Raw genomic sequence first — 17,496 nt, 5'->3', positions numbered from 1 at the left:
CAGGGCTGGGCAGCAGCAAAGGGCTCTGTGCTGTGCAGCGAGGCTGAGGGATGTGATCATCTGTTTGATCTTCCTTGGGGCTGATGAGCCCCTTCCTGAGTTTATTAATTAGCTGTGGGAGTGTCCAAAGGCACCATCGGTCCCCAGGGCCACTCTGTGAGTGTCCCCTCCTGACTCAGAGGCTTTGCTGCCTGTCCTGCTCCTCTCCTGTCCCTCACCTGCTGGAGCAGCCACTGACCCCACACAGCTCCCACCCCACAGCCCCCTCCCAGCCCCACCAGTGACCCAGGGCTGCTGCTCACACCCCTCCTGGGACAGCAGGGGACAGAACACCCCTGGCCTGTGCACTCAGGGTGACTGGGGACATGTGGCACAACCACAGCAAGAGCAGGATGAGCTCACACTGCTGTGAGCCAGGTGACAGGAGCAGGTGCTGCCACCCCCCAGGTGACAGGAGCAGGTGCTGCCACCCCCCAGGTGACATGTGTGTCCTTGGCTCAGGGGAGCCAGAGAGAGGCTCCAAGGGGAATAACCTGAGCACCTGGGGCAGGTGACAGCAAGCCCCAGGAGCATCCCACATGGAACAGGAGCTGAAGAGCACCTGTGAGGCAGGTCCAGTGCCACCTCAGGGTGTGCAGGAACCACAGACCCTCCTGAGCTGGAGGGATCATCCAGGGCAGCTCCTGGCCCTGTACAGACACCCCAACAGTGCCACCCTGGGCATCCCCGTGACACTGGCACTCCACACACTGGTCTGCACTCCCACAGGGAATACTGAATTCCTCCTGCTCTCTGGGGAGTCTGGGGGCAGTGCTGCAGCCCGAGGTGGGGCTCAGGGAGATCCCCCCCCCCTTCAGAACCAGCACCAGCTCTGCACGCTCCTGCCTCCCCACACCCCCAATTCCATGTTCAGGAAATGGAGCGAAGCACAAAGCAAAATCATATTCCTGTTCAAAAATACACACACCAGTGATCTCAACATGACCTCACAAAACCCTGTCAGAGCACTGAAGGTATGAAGTGCTCAGGGAGGTGAGGGGACAGATGGAAATCCATGAGCCAGCTGCTGGGCAGGCCAGGGCAGGAGTCTGAGCTCTACCAGGAGATCTACAGCAACCACGCACACTCCAGACAGCAGTTTGAGGTACAACAGCTTTCTAGGCAAAAAGAATTCATAAATAAACCCAATCCTTCAACGCATTTTTATCCTAAAATAAAATAACTGTCACGCCCAGCCGCGCTCGCAGCACAGGACAAGGCAGGGGCTGACGGGGCACGAACAGGGATGTGCAGCTTGTGGAGAACGTGATGCTCTGCAGCACGGCCGCGAGCGGGGCACGGCCCCGTCCCGGCTGTCACCGGCCCCTCCGCACGGGACAGCGCCGGGAGCGGCCCCGGGCAGCGCCCCCGGGCCGGGGCTCAGTTCACGCGGCAGGCCCGGATCATGAGCAGCTGCAGCAGGATGAACACGGGCGACATGATGAGCCCGTACCAGAGCTCCCGCGTGTGCTCCACCAGCTTCTGGCACAGCAGCATCTCGAACACGAACTTGAGGCTGAGGATGGTGAGGATCCAGAAGAGCCGCAGCACCGCCAGGCGCTTCTCGCCGTCCTGGAACAGCCGCACGGACACGATGGTGGTGAAGTAGGTGCTGAGCCCGTCGGCGGCGAAGAAGGGCACGAACACGATCCACCAGGAGAGCGCGGCGGCCGCGCCGTCCACCTTGAGCACGAGCAGCACGGAGAAGGCGAGCAGGGCCAGCCCGTGCAGGAAGATCTCGAAGGTGGCGAAGCCGAGCCACTGCACGAGCTCGCGCAGGGAGAACAGCATCGTCCGCGCTGCGGTAACGGCACCGGCACCGGTCCCCAAACCGGCACCGACACCGGCACCGGCCCTTGACCCGGTACCGGCCCGGCACCGACACCGGCACAAGTCCTCAAGCCGGCACCGACACCAGCCCTTGACCCAGCACCGGCCCGGCCCCGGCCGCGGCCCCGGCCCCGGCACCAGCCCTGGCCCAGCCAGGCACCAGGTCCAGCCCGACACCGGCACCGACACCGACACCGACACCGGCCCCCGCCCCAAGCCCTGAACCTGAACCGGCACCGGCACCGGCACCAGGCCCGGCCTGGCCCGGCCCGGCGGCGCGGGGCGATGGCGTCACGGTGAGAGGCGACAAGCGGGTGACGTCATCATGCGGGGAGACGGTGAGCGGGGAGTCCCGGCCGCTCAGCCTCGATGATGACGTCAGCGGGAGCTGTCGCGAAGTGGTGACGTCAGAGGCGGGATGGGGCCCGTCCATGGTGAGTCCCGCGGAGCGGCCGGGCCGGGCCCCGGGGCTGGTCAGTGGAGAGGAGAACCCCGGGAACCCCTGCCAGGGCCTGGAGAGGGACTGGGGACAAGGGATGGAGGGACAGGACACAGGGAATGGCTCCCACTGCCAGAGGGCAGGGCTGGATGGGATATTGGGAATTGGGAATTGTTCCCTGTGAGGGTGGGCAGGCCCTGGCACAGGGTGCCCAGAGCAGCTGGGGCTGCCCCTGGATCCCTGGCAGTGCCCAAGGCCAGGCTGGGCAGGGCTGGGAGCAGCCTGGGACAGTGGGAGGTGTCCCTGCCATGGCAGGGGTGGCACTGGATGGGCTTTAAGGTCCCTTTTAACCCAAACCAGTCTGGGATTCGGTGATTTTATTTTATTTTTTTTTTATTATTATTTAATTTATTTTTATTCTGTGGGCACATGGTGATGGCAGCTGTTTGCAGCTCAGACAGGTGCCAGGGCTGGATTCCCTCTGGGCTGGGCCCCTGCTCTGCCAGAGTCTGGCTGGGAGCTCTGTGTGCTCTCAGCTTTGTCTGTCACTGAGCCTCCTGGCTCTGCCCCAGCCCCCTCAGGTGAGGGAGAGTTCCCAGGGCACACAGGAAAGTTACACCAGGACTGGGGAACAGCCCATCCCAGGGCTGTGCTCACCCTGTGCTGGTGAGGGCAGTTCAACGGGGCAGGATGTGGGTTTTAGTCCCCCCCCTGGCCTGGCAGTGGGGACAAGGAGCACAGTAGTGTCCCTGCTTATTCTATGGGCTGGGACATGGGATCCCTCCCTCAGTGCTGCACAGGCGTGGGAAGAGAGCCTGACAGCCTTGACTCCCTCTGCTGAGTGCCAGCTGCTCACCATCCCTGTGCTGGCTGGCTGCTGTGCCAGCCCCTGGGGGATCAGTGCTGCTCAGCCCAGCCCTGCCTCTCCTCCTGTCCCTTCCCTCCGATGACTTCCCTGCTCTTGTCTCCTGCAGATGGCAGAACAGGGACTCCTGGTGCTCTTTGGCAGCCAGACTGGCACAGCTCAGGACACGGCAGAGAGGGTGGGCAGGGAGGCCCAGAGACGGCACCTGCGCTGCCGGGTGCAGGCCCTGGACAGCTGTGACCTGGTGAGTGTGGGACACGGGGCTGCTGTGACCTGGTGAGTGTGGGACACGGGGCTGCTGTGACCTGGTGTGTGAGTGTGGGACATGGGACAGCTGGGGCACTGCTGCTCTGTGCCAGCCCCATGGGCACAGACACCTCCCACAGCACCACGGAACCATGGAACAAGCTGAGTTGGAAGCAACCCATCAGGATCATGGAGTCAGCTCCTGGCCCTGCCTGGGACACCCCAACAATCCCCCCCTGTCCCTGAGAGCGTTGTCCAAACACTGTTGGACTCAGACAGGCTTGGTGCTGGTTGCTCCAAGCCCTGTCCAGCCTGGCCTTGGACACTTCCCAGGATCCAGGGGCACCCACAATTTCTCTGGGCAACCTGTGCCAGAACCTCATCACCCTCACAGGAAAGAATTTCTTCCTAATATCTGACCTAAACCTGCCCTCCTTCAGCTTATGGACATTCCCCCTTGTCCTGTCCCTCCATCCCTTGTCCCCAGTCCCTCTCCAGCTTTTCTGGAGCCCCTTTAGACACTGGCAGGGGCTCTGAGCTCTCCCTGGAGCCTTCTCTTCCCCAGGCTGAACACTCTGAGCTGTCCCATCCTGGCTCCAGAGCAGTTTGGAGGCTGCTGACCTGACTGTGCCATGTTTGTACCCTCAGGCCAACCTCATCCACGAGCCCTTGGTGGTGTTTGTGTGTGCAACCACAGGCCAGGGAGACCCACCTGACAACATGAAGGTAGGACATGCTCCTGTCCTGTTGGTGTGCAGGGCTCTCTCTGCTGAAGCAGCTCAAGCAGGGCTTGTTCTTGCTGGGGGAGCTCTGCAGCAGCACCAGGCACGTGCCAGGGAACAGGAGCAGGGGCACTTGTGCAGAAAGCCGTGCTCCCCACTCTGCTGGGCTGGGGGAGCAGGGGTGCAGGGCCGGGCAGGCAGGAGGGTGCCTGGCAGCAGCAGGACTGGCTGGATGTGCCTGTTGTAGATGTTCTGGCGGTTCCTGTTCCGGAAGAGCCTCCCTGCCAGCTCCCTGTGCCAGCTGGACTACGCCGTGCTGGGCCTCGGGGACTCCTCCTACCCCAAGTAAGCAGCCCCTGGGCAGCTGTTCCTCACAGCTCTGACTGCAGTGGAGAGCAGAGTGGCTGGAGAGCCAAGGGGGTAAGGGGAGACAGAGTCTGATTCTGGAGCAGCAGCTCAAGCAAAATGTAACTCCCACCAGCCTTAAAAATCCTTCCCCTGCTGTGTCCCTCCTCACCCCCAGGAATTAGGCTGCTGCCCTTTTCTTTCCTCCCAAGCTCACCAAGGATGCTTTGGTGGGTCAGTCATCATGTGTCAGTCTTTTATCACAGCTATGGGCCAAAGCAACAGGAGACATCAAACAGAGGTGGCAGCCAGCCATGTTGGTCCCAGGTCTCTCCCAGAAGGTTGTTCCTGTGTGCCTCAAAGAGCTCTAGTGGGAGGGATGGCTGTGCCTGAGCTCTGTGGGGCAGTGAGGGGCTGGAGGGAAGGAAATGTTCCATGGCCCAGGGCACATGCTGCCCTGAAGGGAACCTGGACCTCCCCTTGTCCCATCTCAGGGCTGGGCACAGCCTGTGAGGGCCAGCATGTGGCACCTAGCTGGTTCTGTGAACTGGCACAGGCTGGGCAGGACGTGGGCCAGGTCACAGTGCTGGCTGTGCCTGTGTGCTGCTCTGGTGGCTCTGGCAGTGTGTACTGGTGCTGTGACAGTGCTTGCTGTGCTGCTGGAGCAGCCCTGCCCTGTGTTGTTCTCTGCTCAGGTTTAATTTCATTGCAAAGAAGCTGCACAAACGGCTGCTCCAGCTCGGGGGCAACCCGCTGCTGCCCGTGGCCCTGGGAGATGACCAGCATGACCTGGGGTAAGAGCCCAGAGGAGGGGTGGTGGGAGGGCCCCGGGGTGCCCTGCAGCTCTGTCCTGGGCTGATGGCAGGGCTGTGTGCTGCTCCCACCATGGGGCTGCTCCTGCAGCTCTCTGGGAACATGCTTATCTCTGCTCATAACCCTCCTGTGCCAGGACCTGGGCCACCTGCTTCTCCAGGGTGTCCCATGACCCCCAGAACGTGGCCATGACCCCTGGCTCAGCCCCAGCCCTGTTCAGAGCAGGACATGGCTGTGCCAGACAGCCCTATACCTACAGGCATTGCAGCAGCCTCAGCTGTGCTCACCTGGCATGGGGCAAAGGCTGTGGATGGTTCGGGGACACAGTGACCCCAGTGACCCAGCGCTGCTCAGGGGCTGGAGATCCTGTTCAGGGGTCAGTGGTTGGGCCCTGGAAAGCAATTGAGTGTGTAGAGTGGCTGAGATGTGTTTCTTCCCAGACCTGAATTTGGAAGGGAGTGGCCTGGGGTGCCTGTGGGAATGGTTGTTGGGCATGGGCAGGGGTAGCAGGGCTTGGCCCTGAAGGGATGATGTTGCTGCAGCCTCAGTTTCCCACTTGCAGGCCAGATGCAGTGGTTGATCCCTGGCTCGTGGCCTTGTGGGAGAAGATCCTTGCCTTGTATCCTCTCCCTCCTGGCCTTGAGATCATCAGTCCCGACATGCGGTGAGTGCAGAGGGTGAGCAGGGGCTGCTGGGGCTGCCTGGCCTGAAAGGTTCTGCTGCCTTGGCTGTTCTCCAGAGTAGAGATGTGCTCTGCTTGGAGCACAAACACTCCCCACACAGCTTCTGGTGTCCCCAGTGTCCCTTGTGCTTTGGCCACAGGTGGCCCATCTGTCTCTGGATGGGTGTCCCCTTTTCCCCTGTGGGGTGTGACAGCTGCCCCAGCTGGGTTCTGCTCATCTTTCTGTCCTGATGTGCCTCTGGCCCTGGCAAGAGTGTGTGTGCCCTGCATGCTCTGGAGCCCTGGGATCTCCTCCTGGCGGTCTCCATTGCATTCCCTTACACAGGCCAGCTCCAGGGGAGAGGGATAATGGCTGATGGATACAGTGGGACACTCCAGGCCTCTCCCTGCCTCTCATCTTGCAGCAGCAGAGGAGCTGTGGCATGGAGGTAACCCTGCTGCATTGCATTGCTCTCGTTCCCACAGCCTGCCCCCCAAATACACGCTGCACTACCTGCCTGAGGACTCCCCCAGCCCCCGAGGGTGCCCTGCTGCAGCCAGCAGCCCCCCGGGGGGCTCCCTGTGAGCTGCAGCCCTTCCCTGCCCGCGTGGTGTCCAACCAGAGGGTCACAGCACAGGCCCATTTCCAGGATGTCCGGCTCATCGAGTTTGACATTGCGGGCTCAGGGATCACGTGAGCATTTTCCTGACTCCCCCAAGCTCTGCTGTGTGGGACTAGGTGTCCTGGAGCCCGCCCTCCTCTTCTGCTGCCCTTCCTCACTGATACCTGAGGCTGCAGTCTTGTGGTCATGGTCCCTGCTGCAGTGGGGGTCCTGCCCATGGGCCAGCTCCCTCTGCCTGTTGCTGGCACTGGGCATTTGCCTCCCCTGGTGTGGGTGCTGGTCGGGGTGGCTGTGCTGTGGCTCTGCCCTGTGGCTGTGCTTGGCAGCTCCCCCTGCATCCCCAGGTTCAGTGCAGGAGATGTGGTGATGATCCAGCCCCAGAACTGCCCTGAAGATGTGCAGCAGTTCTGCCAGCTGCTGCGCCTGGAGCCACACAGACGCTTTGTGCTGGAGCCCACGGAGCCTGGTAGGTCCTGCCTGCTGCTCCTTCCCCTTCCTGCTGAGACAGGGCATCCCCTGAGCTCTGGCCCAGAGCTCTGCTGGAGCTCTGCTCTTCCTTTGCTGTAGACCTGGTTGGGAGTGCTGGATGGATACAGGACACCTGCCTGTCCTTCCCTCCAGTGCTGTGTGTGTGCATCCTGAGCAGAGCCAGTGGGACTGGAGGAATGCAGCAGTGCCAGGCTCCACCTGAGCCTTGTGCCTTGGCAGCCCCAGCACAGAGTGGGGAGGATTCTGCAGCCTCTTCAGCCCCAGGCCCACACTGGGAATCTTGTGCTTCCTTGCCTGGGGTGTGCAGGTCTCCCCACTCTCTGCCTGTGCCCCAGGGACCTCCTGAGGGGATCCTGCAGCCATAAACCAGCACAGGCAACCAGAGGAACCCCTTGGAGGCCCCCCAGAGCTCTTGGTGCCTGCGTGGAATAGGGAGCATTTTTCTCCTGGCTCCTGAGCGCCCATTCTGCCTCCAACTTCCCTGTATCTGTCCATGCTGGAATTTCTGCCTGGCAGGCAAACCCAAGAGAAATTCAGGCTGTTCCTCACACCCTTGGGAGAGACGTGGGAGACACAGACATGCCTGACACATGACACTGCTGCTTATTTCCTCTGCATTGTGTGCAGGCAGGGTGGGAGTCATGTGGATAAGACATTATCCCAAAGCACCTGCCAAAAGTGAGGGACGGCTGAACACTGCAGACTTCCTCTGTTGCAAACTTGTGGGCTTGAAAGGCAAACTGGAGAGCAGGGACTGGAGGCCCACGGTGGGAGTAGGGACAGGGGAGTTGGCTCCAGTAGCACGTGGGTGCTGCAGGCAGCAGGGCTGCTCTGCTCTGGGGACAGCAGGTGGGCAGGGCTGGCCCTGAGCTGTCCCCGCTGCCTTGCCTTGCAGGCACACCCCTCCCTCCCCTGCTGCCACAGCCCTGCACCATCCAGTACCTGGTGACACACTACCTGGACATCTCCTGTGTGCCACGGCGCTCCTTCTTCGAGCTCCTGGCCTCCTTCTCCACCAACGAGCTGGAGCGGGAGAAGCTGCAGGAGTTCAGCTCGGCCCAGGGCCAGGAGGAGCTGTACAGCTACTGCAACCGGCCCCGCAGGACCACGCTGGAGGTGGGGCTGCCCTCAGGGCTGTGCTGGGGCTGAGGCCAACCAGGACACCATCAGCCATGCTTTCTTGGCTGAGGAGTTTACTTCACCCACTTTCTGAAGTCTCCATGGATTTCCACCGATGGTTAAGACCAGCTCTAGATCCTTGTGGGCTCTGGGGTGGGCTCTGTGCTGCTCTGGGGGGACAGGGCAGTGGGACAGGCTGGTTGGTGCTCAGAGGTGCCCGTGTGGTGCCTTTGGCCGAGGGCAGCGTGGCACAGCTGTGTGGGACAGCCTCTGGCACCCTGAGGGCAGGCAGGCTGCCTTCTGGGGTCACCAGGCCTCACCCTCTTGGCTTTGCAGGTCTTGTGGGATTTCCCTCACAGCACATGTGCCATCCCAGCTGATTACCTGCTCGACCTCATCCCTCGCATCAGACCCCGTGCCTTCTCCATCGCCTCCTCCCTGCTGGTAAGAGCTCAGCCCTTCTGGCCTCATTTCAGAGTCTGAGCAGAGGGTCTGGCAGGGCCAGCACTGACTGTTGGTGCAGATGTCCCCTGGAGCCTCCACAGCCTGCCCAAATCCCTGCTCTGCACTGAGTCTGCAGCAGCCTGATGTGCTGGATGCAAACTTGAGGGCTAGGCCAACCTTCAGATTAGGAGACTTGCTCTCCTGCAGCCCTGCAAGTGCCAAGACTGTCCCAGCCCACCTCAGAGGTCTGGTGTCGCTGTCCCTGGGAGCAGTGGGATGTGGTGCCACTGGAGTGTCCCGGGAGCTGGGCACAGGGGAGTGCTGCTCCCTGCTCCTGCCAGGAGGTGGCAGAGGGACCGGCCCAGCTGCCTGCGGACTCAGCCCCTGCACGGCTGGATTTGTGTCCCATGGGAGCCTCTTGGGCTGGACTGTGACCATCACTGTTGCCAGCTGTGCAGAGCATTCCTGTAGCAGTGGTTCCCCAGGAAAACCCCCTTCCCCTTTGGAAAGCTTTGTGCAGGGGTGTGCTCCATTGTTAGTGGCTGTGCCAGACTAGGACGGGTGTTGCAGGCAGCCTGGTGGGAGCTGGGCACAGGTTCTGTCCCTGGAGGGGGTGTCCTGTCCTGGTGGGAGCTGGGCACAGGCTCTGGCCCTGCAGGAGGGGGTGTCCTGTCCGTGAGGAGCTGTGCAGGGTGTGTGCTCATGGCTCTGTGTGACACAGGCCCATCCCGAGCGGATGCAGATCCTCGTGGCCGTGGTGCGGTACAAGACACGGCTCAGCAAACCCCGCCGTGGGCTCTGCTCCGCCTGGCTGGCTTCTCTCAACCCAGAGCAGGGTAAGTGCTTGGCCACTGTGGGAATCCTGAGTGCTTCCCACAGCACCCAGTGCTCATCCCTCGGGCCTGTGGTGTAGCTGTGTGGGTGCTGACCATGTGCAGGAGCTGCCTGGCTGGAGCACCAGCTCCATGGGGGACACACTGGCTTGGCAGGATGGTCCTGCTGTCCTTCCTCACTGCCCCATCCTCATCAGAGCACACAGAGAGCTGTGCCTCTCCAGCTTACCCGGGACCTCCCAGCTGCTCAACCCTGCTGTCCCACTGTGGGCTGCTCCTGGTGTCTGCTGGGCACTCTGACTGCTGGGCACCTCCAGTCCCATAGCCACAGCTCTGGGAAGGCTGGTCCCTTCTTCCACAGAATCACAGAAAAAACTGAATTGGAAGGGACCCATAAAGATCATCAAGTCCCACCCCTGGCCCTGCACAGACACCCCAACAATCCCACCCTGTGCATCCCTGAGAGTCTTGTCCAAATGCTCCTGTAGCTCTGGCAGCCTTGGGGCCTCCCTTACATCCAACCAGCTTGGGATCTCTGCTTGCCTCCACCACTGTGTTCCCCAGCACAGGCTGTGTGAGGAGAGGGCTGTCCTGCAGCCTGTGTGCTGGGGGCTCTTGCCTTGCTCTGGGCTTCACTCAGCTTCTTGCAGAGGCAGTGCTGAGACAGCTGAAGGGCTTTTCACACACACAGTGTACTCTCAGTGCCAGGGGGTGATGAGCCAGGTCTGCCTGTGTCTTTGGAGCACCCTGGAAGAGCTGGGTGCCCACTCACCCTCCAGAGGCAGGCACAGGGCACTGGTGGTGGAGTGATGCTTGTCAGTCTCTCTGTTCCACAGATGATGTCCGGGTGCCTCTTTGGGTGAAGAAAGGAGGAATGAAGTTCCCAGGTGACCCTGCTACCCCTGTGATCATGATTGGCCCTGGCACAGGGGTGGCACCCTTCCGAGCAGCGATACAGGAGCGGGTGGCACTGGGACGCCGAGGTGAGGGATGGTCCTGGGAGGCACTCAGGATGCCCCTTGCACAGACAGATCTGTGTCAGCAGATGGAAGGATGGACTGGGGGCTCGTGAGGGGTCAGGCTTTGCTGTGTTGAGCAGAAGCAGGCTGAGCTCTGGGGCAGGTGAGGCCCAGAGCCTGCTCTGTGCAGCCTGTGTGGTCATTCATAGGCTGTGCTGCAGGGCAGCTCCTTGGGTTCCATCAGGCTCTGCAGAGGCTCTTTCTTGGCTCTCTGAGAGTGAACACAGGTTACTGAGCTCAGCTGCTGCTGCAGCTTGTCCCATCCTTGTTCCCTTGGCTCAGGGAACAGGCAGCCCTAGAGGACATTTTCTGTCCTCCTCGTTTTTCAGCAGACAGGGGCCTCTGCTTGCCACAGGTCACTTGACTTCCTGCTCACTTCATGCTGGTGGCTCTGCAGGCCAGGGCTGTCAGGCAGGTGGCACCAGCAGTGCCCAGCACTGGGTGCTCCCAGCACAGCCCTGGTGCTCTGCTCCTGCAGGGAACTGCCTCTTCTTCGGCTGCCGACACCAATCCAAGGACTTCTACTGCCAGACAGAGTGGGAAGAACTGGTGACAAAGGGCTTCCTGACACTCTTCACAGCCTTCTCCAGGGACCAGGTTAGTGCCCAGAAGAGGAGGTGGATACAAGAGCATCTCAGGCAGTGCTGATGGGACTCTGGCAGGGCACGATCTGCGAGGGATCTGGTGAGGTGGCACAGTGTGCACCTCCTTCCCCCATACACCTCAGTGCTGGCTGAGATCCCCTCCTGCCCTGCAGAGGTGTGTCTGGCTAAGTTGGGCTGGAAAGGTTACTGGGACAAGGCTGGAGAACAACAGAGAAGATAAGGCATTAACCAGCTTTGTTTGGCTGGACCACGTGAGTGATAAAAGGCTCCCAAGCCTCTTGGAGGGTCACCAGGCAGTAACTTCTTGGTTAAGTACCCATCCTCATGGTGTCCCTCTGAGCCCTGGCTGAAGCTGAGGAGCTTGGCCTTTGTGCCAGCTCTCTCTGAGTCCCAGATATAGAGAAAAACTCCCCATGGGTATGAGCACACCCACAACTCAGCCCCTCACTTTGCTTCCTGCTTTCCCAGACAGTGTCTCTGGTGGGCAGCCCTCATCCCCCCTTGGGACTGCAGTGCTGCCAGAGAGGCTCCCTGAGCTGGGGATGTGTTTCACTGCCTTCCTCTGTCCCTTGATGGCACTGAAAGCTCAGCCTGGCTTTGGAACAGAGATGTGATAAAAAGGGAATGGCAATCTCTCAGTAGCTCAGCTGCACCAGCCCAAGCCCTTTCTCGTGGCTGTGTGCATGTGTTGACATGAATTCATTGTCTTTTATCCACTCACTTGTAAGGCAGGAGCTGGGTGCTTCTGTGAAGGCTTTCCAAGTCTGTGATGAGCAGGAGCAGCCCTGCAGAGGGGTGCTGAATGACCAGCAAAGGGGCATCTGCTGCTCTCTGAATCTGGAGAGCAGCCAGAGCACCTTCTGCTCTTGTTGACTGTGGAGGGACAGGAATTCCATTGGAGTGTCCCCTCTCTCCTGCTCCACCAGCCAAAGCAGTTTGTCACCAGAGTCCTCTGCCCCCAAGGCAGAGTGGGAGCACAGCCACATCCCACAGCCAGGTGGGATGAGCCACGCTGGGCTCATTGTGCCTTTGGCTTCAGGAGATACCACAGCCTTTAACTCATCACAAAGTTTGTTGTCAAAGACCCAGGTGAAGGCTGGGATGCTCCATAGCTGAGCAGAGTTCTGCTCTTCTCTCTGAAGTCCCTTTGCAGGTGCCCCCTGTCCCAGCACACCCACCCACAGCACAGACTGGTCCCAGCCAAACCTGGATGCCCTGAGACACTGCGACCCCAGTTTGTCACTGGGGGCTCTGGTTTTGAGCTCCTCAGGTGATGCCCTTGGATCCCAGCCTGGCTGGCAGGGCCTCTGGCAGCACTGAGCTCGTTGCTGTTGAAACAGAGGCTGTGCTGGTGCTGCTGAGGGCACTGCCCAGTCAGGGCTGGCACAGCCAGGGGACCTGTGGGACCCACAGTGACCAGCTCCTGGGACAGCCCGGGCTCGAGCTGCTTAGGGCTGTTCCCACACACATGCCCAGCCTGCAGGACCTGAGCCACAGAGAGAGGGGGCCTGGGCAGGAGGCTGTGCCCATGGCCCAGTGAGAGGGGGCCTGGGCAGGAGGCTGTGCCCATGGCCCAGTGAGAGGGGGCCTGGGCAGGAGGCTGTGCCCATGGCCCAGTGAGAGGGGGCCTGGGCAGGAGGCTGTGCCCATGGCCCAGTGAGAGGGGGCCTGGGCAGGAGGCTGTGCCCATGGCCCAGCTCACCACTGCAGGATGGGGCGTGGGGGACCCCCAGCACAGGGCCTGGCCTTCCTCACAGTGTCACCTTTGTCACGGGGGCCCTCTGGGCCAGCAGTGAGGTCAGGCACGTTGGCAATGGTGTTCTCTTGGGCAGGAGCCAGGGCTGTAGGCAGTTGCTTGGATTCTTGAAGTCTTATGGATTAACCCTTTGGGAACTCTCCTTGACTGGGCTGTACTGTGTGCAGAGCCAGTCCCCATCCAGTCCCTAATGATGGTAGAGGGACAGGGACTGGGACTGAGGCTGTCCCTCCAAGCTTTCTGCCCTTCAAAGCTGTTTTAGGTCTCCAGCAGTCAGGGGTGCAGGGAAGGGTCTCTGTCCTGTAGCAGACTTGGCACACAAGGGCCACAGAGCCTCCTCTGCCCAGGCTGGGAGAAGCAGGCAGGAGAGAAGGCCTCACAGGGCCTCCCCAGGTCATGGCCCTGACCAGTGGACACCCAAAGGATTTGGGGGGCTGCTTGGGGCCTGGTGTTCCCCACTGAAGCTCCTGCTGCTGCACCCTTCTCCCACCAGCCCAGCCCAGTGCAGACATCGGGTGTGGGGTTCCTCTTCCCCACACTGGTCATTGATCCAACTGCTTCTCCCCGTGCCTCCTGTGCTGCTCTGAGCTCCTGGAAACAGCCCCTGAGAGCAGGAGCTGGGGCTGCTCCAGAGCTGGTGGGCTCAGTGCCTTGTTTCCCTGCAGGAGGAGAAGGTTTATGTCCAGCACCGCATCCGGGAGAATGGGAAGCTGGTGTGGGAGCTGCTGAGCAGTGAGAATGCTCATATCTACCTGGCTGGGTGAGTGAGAGCTCTCTGTGCAGGGCTGGATGGAGCAGGGCTGCACATTTCTGCGTCTTCACCCACCTGGAGGCATTTCCTCAGCTCAGCCCCGTGTTGCAGAAGGGCAGCTCATTCCTCCTCTGTGTGTCCTGCTCCAGGAGCCCTGGGCTGGGAGGGATGTTTGCCACCTACCCCATGCTCCCCTTAGGAGGGGCACAGCTGGAATTGGTAAAGCTTCTCCAGCCAATGCCACCTGCCCAACCCTGCCCCTGCAGCCTCTGACCCACAGCACATCCACACACAGGAGGGGCCTGGCCCCTGCACAGCCCTCTCCTCCAGCAGTGCTTGATGAAACTGGAGAAGAGGCTTGTGGGGCACCTGTGGCCACTTGTGTGGGCAGGATCCCCAGCAGTGCTGGGGCTCAGGAGCAGCTTTGGGAGCCTTGGCACATTCTCTGGCTCTTTGCACCCAGAGCTGCCTCCCGGGGCAGGGACCAGCCCTGTTGCACCACAGCCAGTCTCCTTGCACAGCTCAGTCCCTCTCCAGGTGCTTGTCTGGGGCTGGTTGCACACCTGGAGCTGCTGGCCAGAAGGTGGGTCTGGCCATTGGGGTCAGAGTGTTGGCAGCTCTGCTCTGAGCTCTCAGAGCCCTTGACCTGCCTGTGCTGCAGGGAGAGGCTGCTCCCCATGCCCAGGGTGAGGCTTGGGAAATGCTCTGGGCTGCTGGAGCTGGGCAGAGCCCGCCCATGGCGTTTGCCGTGCCCCCTGTGACCTGGGGAGGGCAGGCCTGGGCCCGGCTGTCACACCAGCAGCGATTGCAGGAGGTTCTTTCCTGCCTGTCCTTCAGGAGAGCAGGAACTGCCCTGGCGCCTGGCAGAGCAGGACTGGCCTCGCTGCATTCCTGGGAGAAGGAGATTGGTGTTTACTTCCCAGGAAGTGGAGGCCAGGCCACCTCACTCTGTCCTTCACTGCTGCAGCACGGGGCTTCCTGGAGCCTCACTCCAAACTGGGCATTCCTGCCCTTGGCTCTGGGGTTTGGAGCACTTGGGACTTGGGGATGTGCCTCCATCTACAGCCCAAATGCTGCTGTTGGGTCATGGCTTTATTCTCTCCTTCCATTCTCTTTCCTACTTTTTGGTGCTGATGGAGATCTCCAAAGAGGATCAGTTTCTTGGAAAGAGCAGGGCCTGCACAGCTGTCCCCATGGCAGATTTTGTGTGGCCATGAGGATGGTATTTTGGACATCAGGGTTGCTCTGAGACTCCTCTTGCTGGGAGCTTTGTCCCTGCTGTGGGGTGTCCCTGAGCCCCCATCAGGCAGGTGGGATCCAGAGCCTTGGGATCCCTGCACAAGTGACATTGTGCTGATTGCAGAGGACACTGTTCCTCCTTTCCTGAACAGCCCAAACCCTGTAGAAAGGCTTCCAGGATCACCATGGCCCCCCCCAGCTCACAGACTGAACTGTCAGTGAGTTGCCAGGCAGGAAAGAGCAGGTTGGGTGATCCTGTTTTCCCCTCAAATTCACAGTCTCAGCCAGACTGGGAGAAAGCTGGGGGAAGTGACTCCTGAGCTGTGTGACCCTGAGCAGCAGCCCTGGGCCATGGGACACTCCTGTCTGCCATCCCTTCCTGGGCCAGGGGGCCTGGGGAGCCAGGGCTGCATCTGCTCTGTGGTTGATCCTCCTTGTCTCACTCAGGGGCAAAAAGGTTGAATATGTCTCTTTTTTTGAAAAAAAAATAGCTATTTGACATGTTTTCCATCACAAAGCCCAGCTCCATTATCTTGTACTTGCCTATCAGTGCCTGACTCAGAAACAATGCGGCTCTTCCAAAAAAAGAAGACCTCCTTTCTGGGTATTTTGGGATGTTAATCAGCTTCAAACGCAAGTCAGAATTCTGCCTTGTTCTTGGGAAACAGCAAGGACGTTGCCAGATGCTTGTGCCAATTGGAGCAGGCTGGGAAATTTTTTATTAGATGGTTTTTTTTGTCGCACAGGCAGTTCATCAAATGAAATTCTCTCCAGGAAAAAAAAGTCAGAATTTCTGATTTCCCATAAGAAATAATTGTGCTTGAAAGTGCTGAGTTCTGTTTGGGTATTTTCTACACAGGGGCTCAATGTTTTCTCCAGCATTTCTCTGATTTTGAGGTTTGAACTGGCTTTGGCTCCAAATGTCACTATCAAACCAATCATTCTGGATTTCTTGAGAGCAGGCAGCAGCAGGACAGGAGCGGCTGCTCCTGCCCAGCTGAGGATCAGACATGTTTGACACTGAGTGATTCCAGAGATGAAAGGACAGGTTCCTGCCCTCCTGCTGATAAATTCCAACCCGTATGTGCTGCCTGTGTCTCTCTAATGAGGATGCTGGCAGATGCAGCTGTGTGGGGCTGGTGTTTGGGCTCCTGACCTGTGATGCTCCTTCCCTGGGCTCTGGGGCCCATGGCCATGTTTTTGCCTTCACATGCCTGTGCTGAGGAGCCCTGTGGATAACAGCCCTGCTCTTGAGGGAGTGGTAGGAGCTGCCTCTCAGGCCTGTCATTTACCCTGTGCCAGGCAGCCTGTGGCAGGACGAGGCAGGTTCCCACTGCCCTGTGGTGGGCTTGGCCACAGGGACTGCTGATTCCTGATCCTGGAGCACTGGGGCTGCTGTTCTGGCCCCTGCGTTCCTGCTCACTCTCCATTGTGTCCTGCTCTCTCCCCAGGAATGCCAAGCAGATGCCAGCAGCAGTGGCTGAGGCCCTGCAGTCGGTGCTGCAGCAGGAGGGTGGCCTGTCCCCCTTGGAAGCAGAGGAGCATTTCACAGCCCTGGAACGGTCCCGGCGCTTCCAGGCTGAAACCTGGTCCTGAGCCTGGCTCCTGCCTCCCCTCCCACTGCCTGAATAAAGGAGCCAGCAAAGGGATCTGCCTCTGGCATCATTCTTGGGCTGGGATTACCCCAGCCAGGGTAGGGGTGGATTTACCCGACCAGCCCCTCCCTGACAGCAGCAGGGCCAGGGCAGTGGGGGGACCCCATCTCCTGGGGGCTTTGGCTCCCTGTGCCCACACCCCACCAGAGCAGGGCCAGAGGTCTCTGGGGGGTTCTGCTGGTTGGCTTCAGTGTGGGACTGATCTGCCCCACATGCCCCAGCCCCGGGGGTCTCTGTGTGGGGTGGGTGGCACCCAAGGGTGTTGCTGGAGCCGTGGAAGTGGCAGTGGCCACTGTTTGTGGCAGGGCCAGAGGAAGGGAAGTATTGCATGGGAGTCTCTCCACCCCAGCATTACTCAGCAGCGCTTGCTGCAGGAGCAGGCTGCCTGGACAGACCTGTTCCCCCTGGTTCCAGTGGCCAAGGCCAGCCGGCACAGGCACTGGAGGAAGCCTTGATGTCTCTGTCTCTGCTGCCAGTTCATCATCCTGAGCCTGCTGAGGTCTGAGCTCCAAGTTCCTGCTGAGTTATCCCTTTCCCTGAGTGCCTGCTCAGCTGCATCTTTCCTCCACCCCATCCTGAGAGCTGCTTCCAGCCCTTTCCCTGCAGCCTCGAGGCTGTGCACCCTCCTGGCCCTGCCCGTGCCCCAGTGGGACCAGTGCCACCACCTTCCTCCCCCAGTTCAGGGAACTGGGTGCCACTGCGTAAATAGCAATTAGGAGCAGGGCATGAGTCAGCAGGGACATTCCCTGGGAGCAGGCTGGGACAGGAAGGGACAGCTGTGCCACGCCATGCCTGTGACCCAGCCACCCTCCCATGGTGGAGTCATGGGGTCCTGCAGGGCTGAGCACTGCAGTGAGGGGGAGCAGGGACATCTGGGGACTCCCGCCCACTGCTCTGAGCAGCTCTTGCACCTGCACACCCTGGCTGGGCTGTGTCCCCATGTGCCAGGGACAGTGGGGCCACTGCAGAGCTGCTGCATGGCAGTCACCACCCTGGTGCCACC

General features: G+C 60.4%; 2 protein-coding genes across 2 annotated transcripts; one reads left to right on the top strand and one right to left on the bottom strand.

The window, feature by feature from the left end:
- Positions 1 to 1,190: 1,190 nt before the first annotated feature.
- Positions 1,191 to 2,171, bottom strand: TMEM203 (transmembrane protein 203). The gene has a single exon (XM_030961563.1). The coding sequence runs from the start codon at positions 1,828 to 1,830 to the stop codon at positions 1,420 to 1,422; it is 411 nt and encodes a 136-aa protein (XP_030817423.1). The 5' UTR covers positions 1,831 to 2,171; the 3' UTR covers positions 1,191 to 1,419.
- On the top strand, positions 2,024 to 16,487 carry NDOR1 (NADPH dependent diflavin oxidoreductase 1). The gene is given in 16 exon segments (XM_030961561.1): positions 2,024 to 2,303; positions 3,283 to 3,417; positions 4,068 to 4,145; positions 4,389 to 4,486; positions 5,182 to 5,280; positions 5,862 to 5,963; positions 6,447 to 6,494; positions 6,496 to 6,654; positions 6,928 to 7,049; positions 7,968 to 8,188; positions 8,528 to 8,635; positions 9,357 to 9,471; positions 10,305 to 10,451; positions 10,966 to 11,084; positions 13,514 to 13,608; positions 16,290 to 16,487. Coding segments are annotated over 16 exon segments (1,794 nt in total). The 5' UTR covers positions 2,024 to 2,300; the 3' UTR covers positions 16,435 to 16,487.
- The last annotated feature ends 1,009 nt before the right edge of the window (positions 16,488 to 17,496 follow it).

The sequence above is a fragment of the Camarhynchus parvulus genome, chromosome 17, assembly GCF_901933205.1.
Source record: "Camarhynchus parvulus chromosome 17, STF_HiC, whole genome shotgun sequence".
NCBI classification, from domain to species: domain Eukaryota; kingdom Metazoa; phylum Chordata; class Aves; order Passeriformes; family Thraupidae; genus Camarhynchus; species Camarhynchus parvulus.
This window is presented reverse-complemented; position numbering and strand designations above follow the sequence as displayed.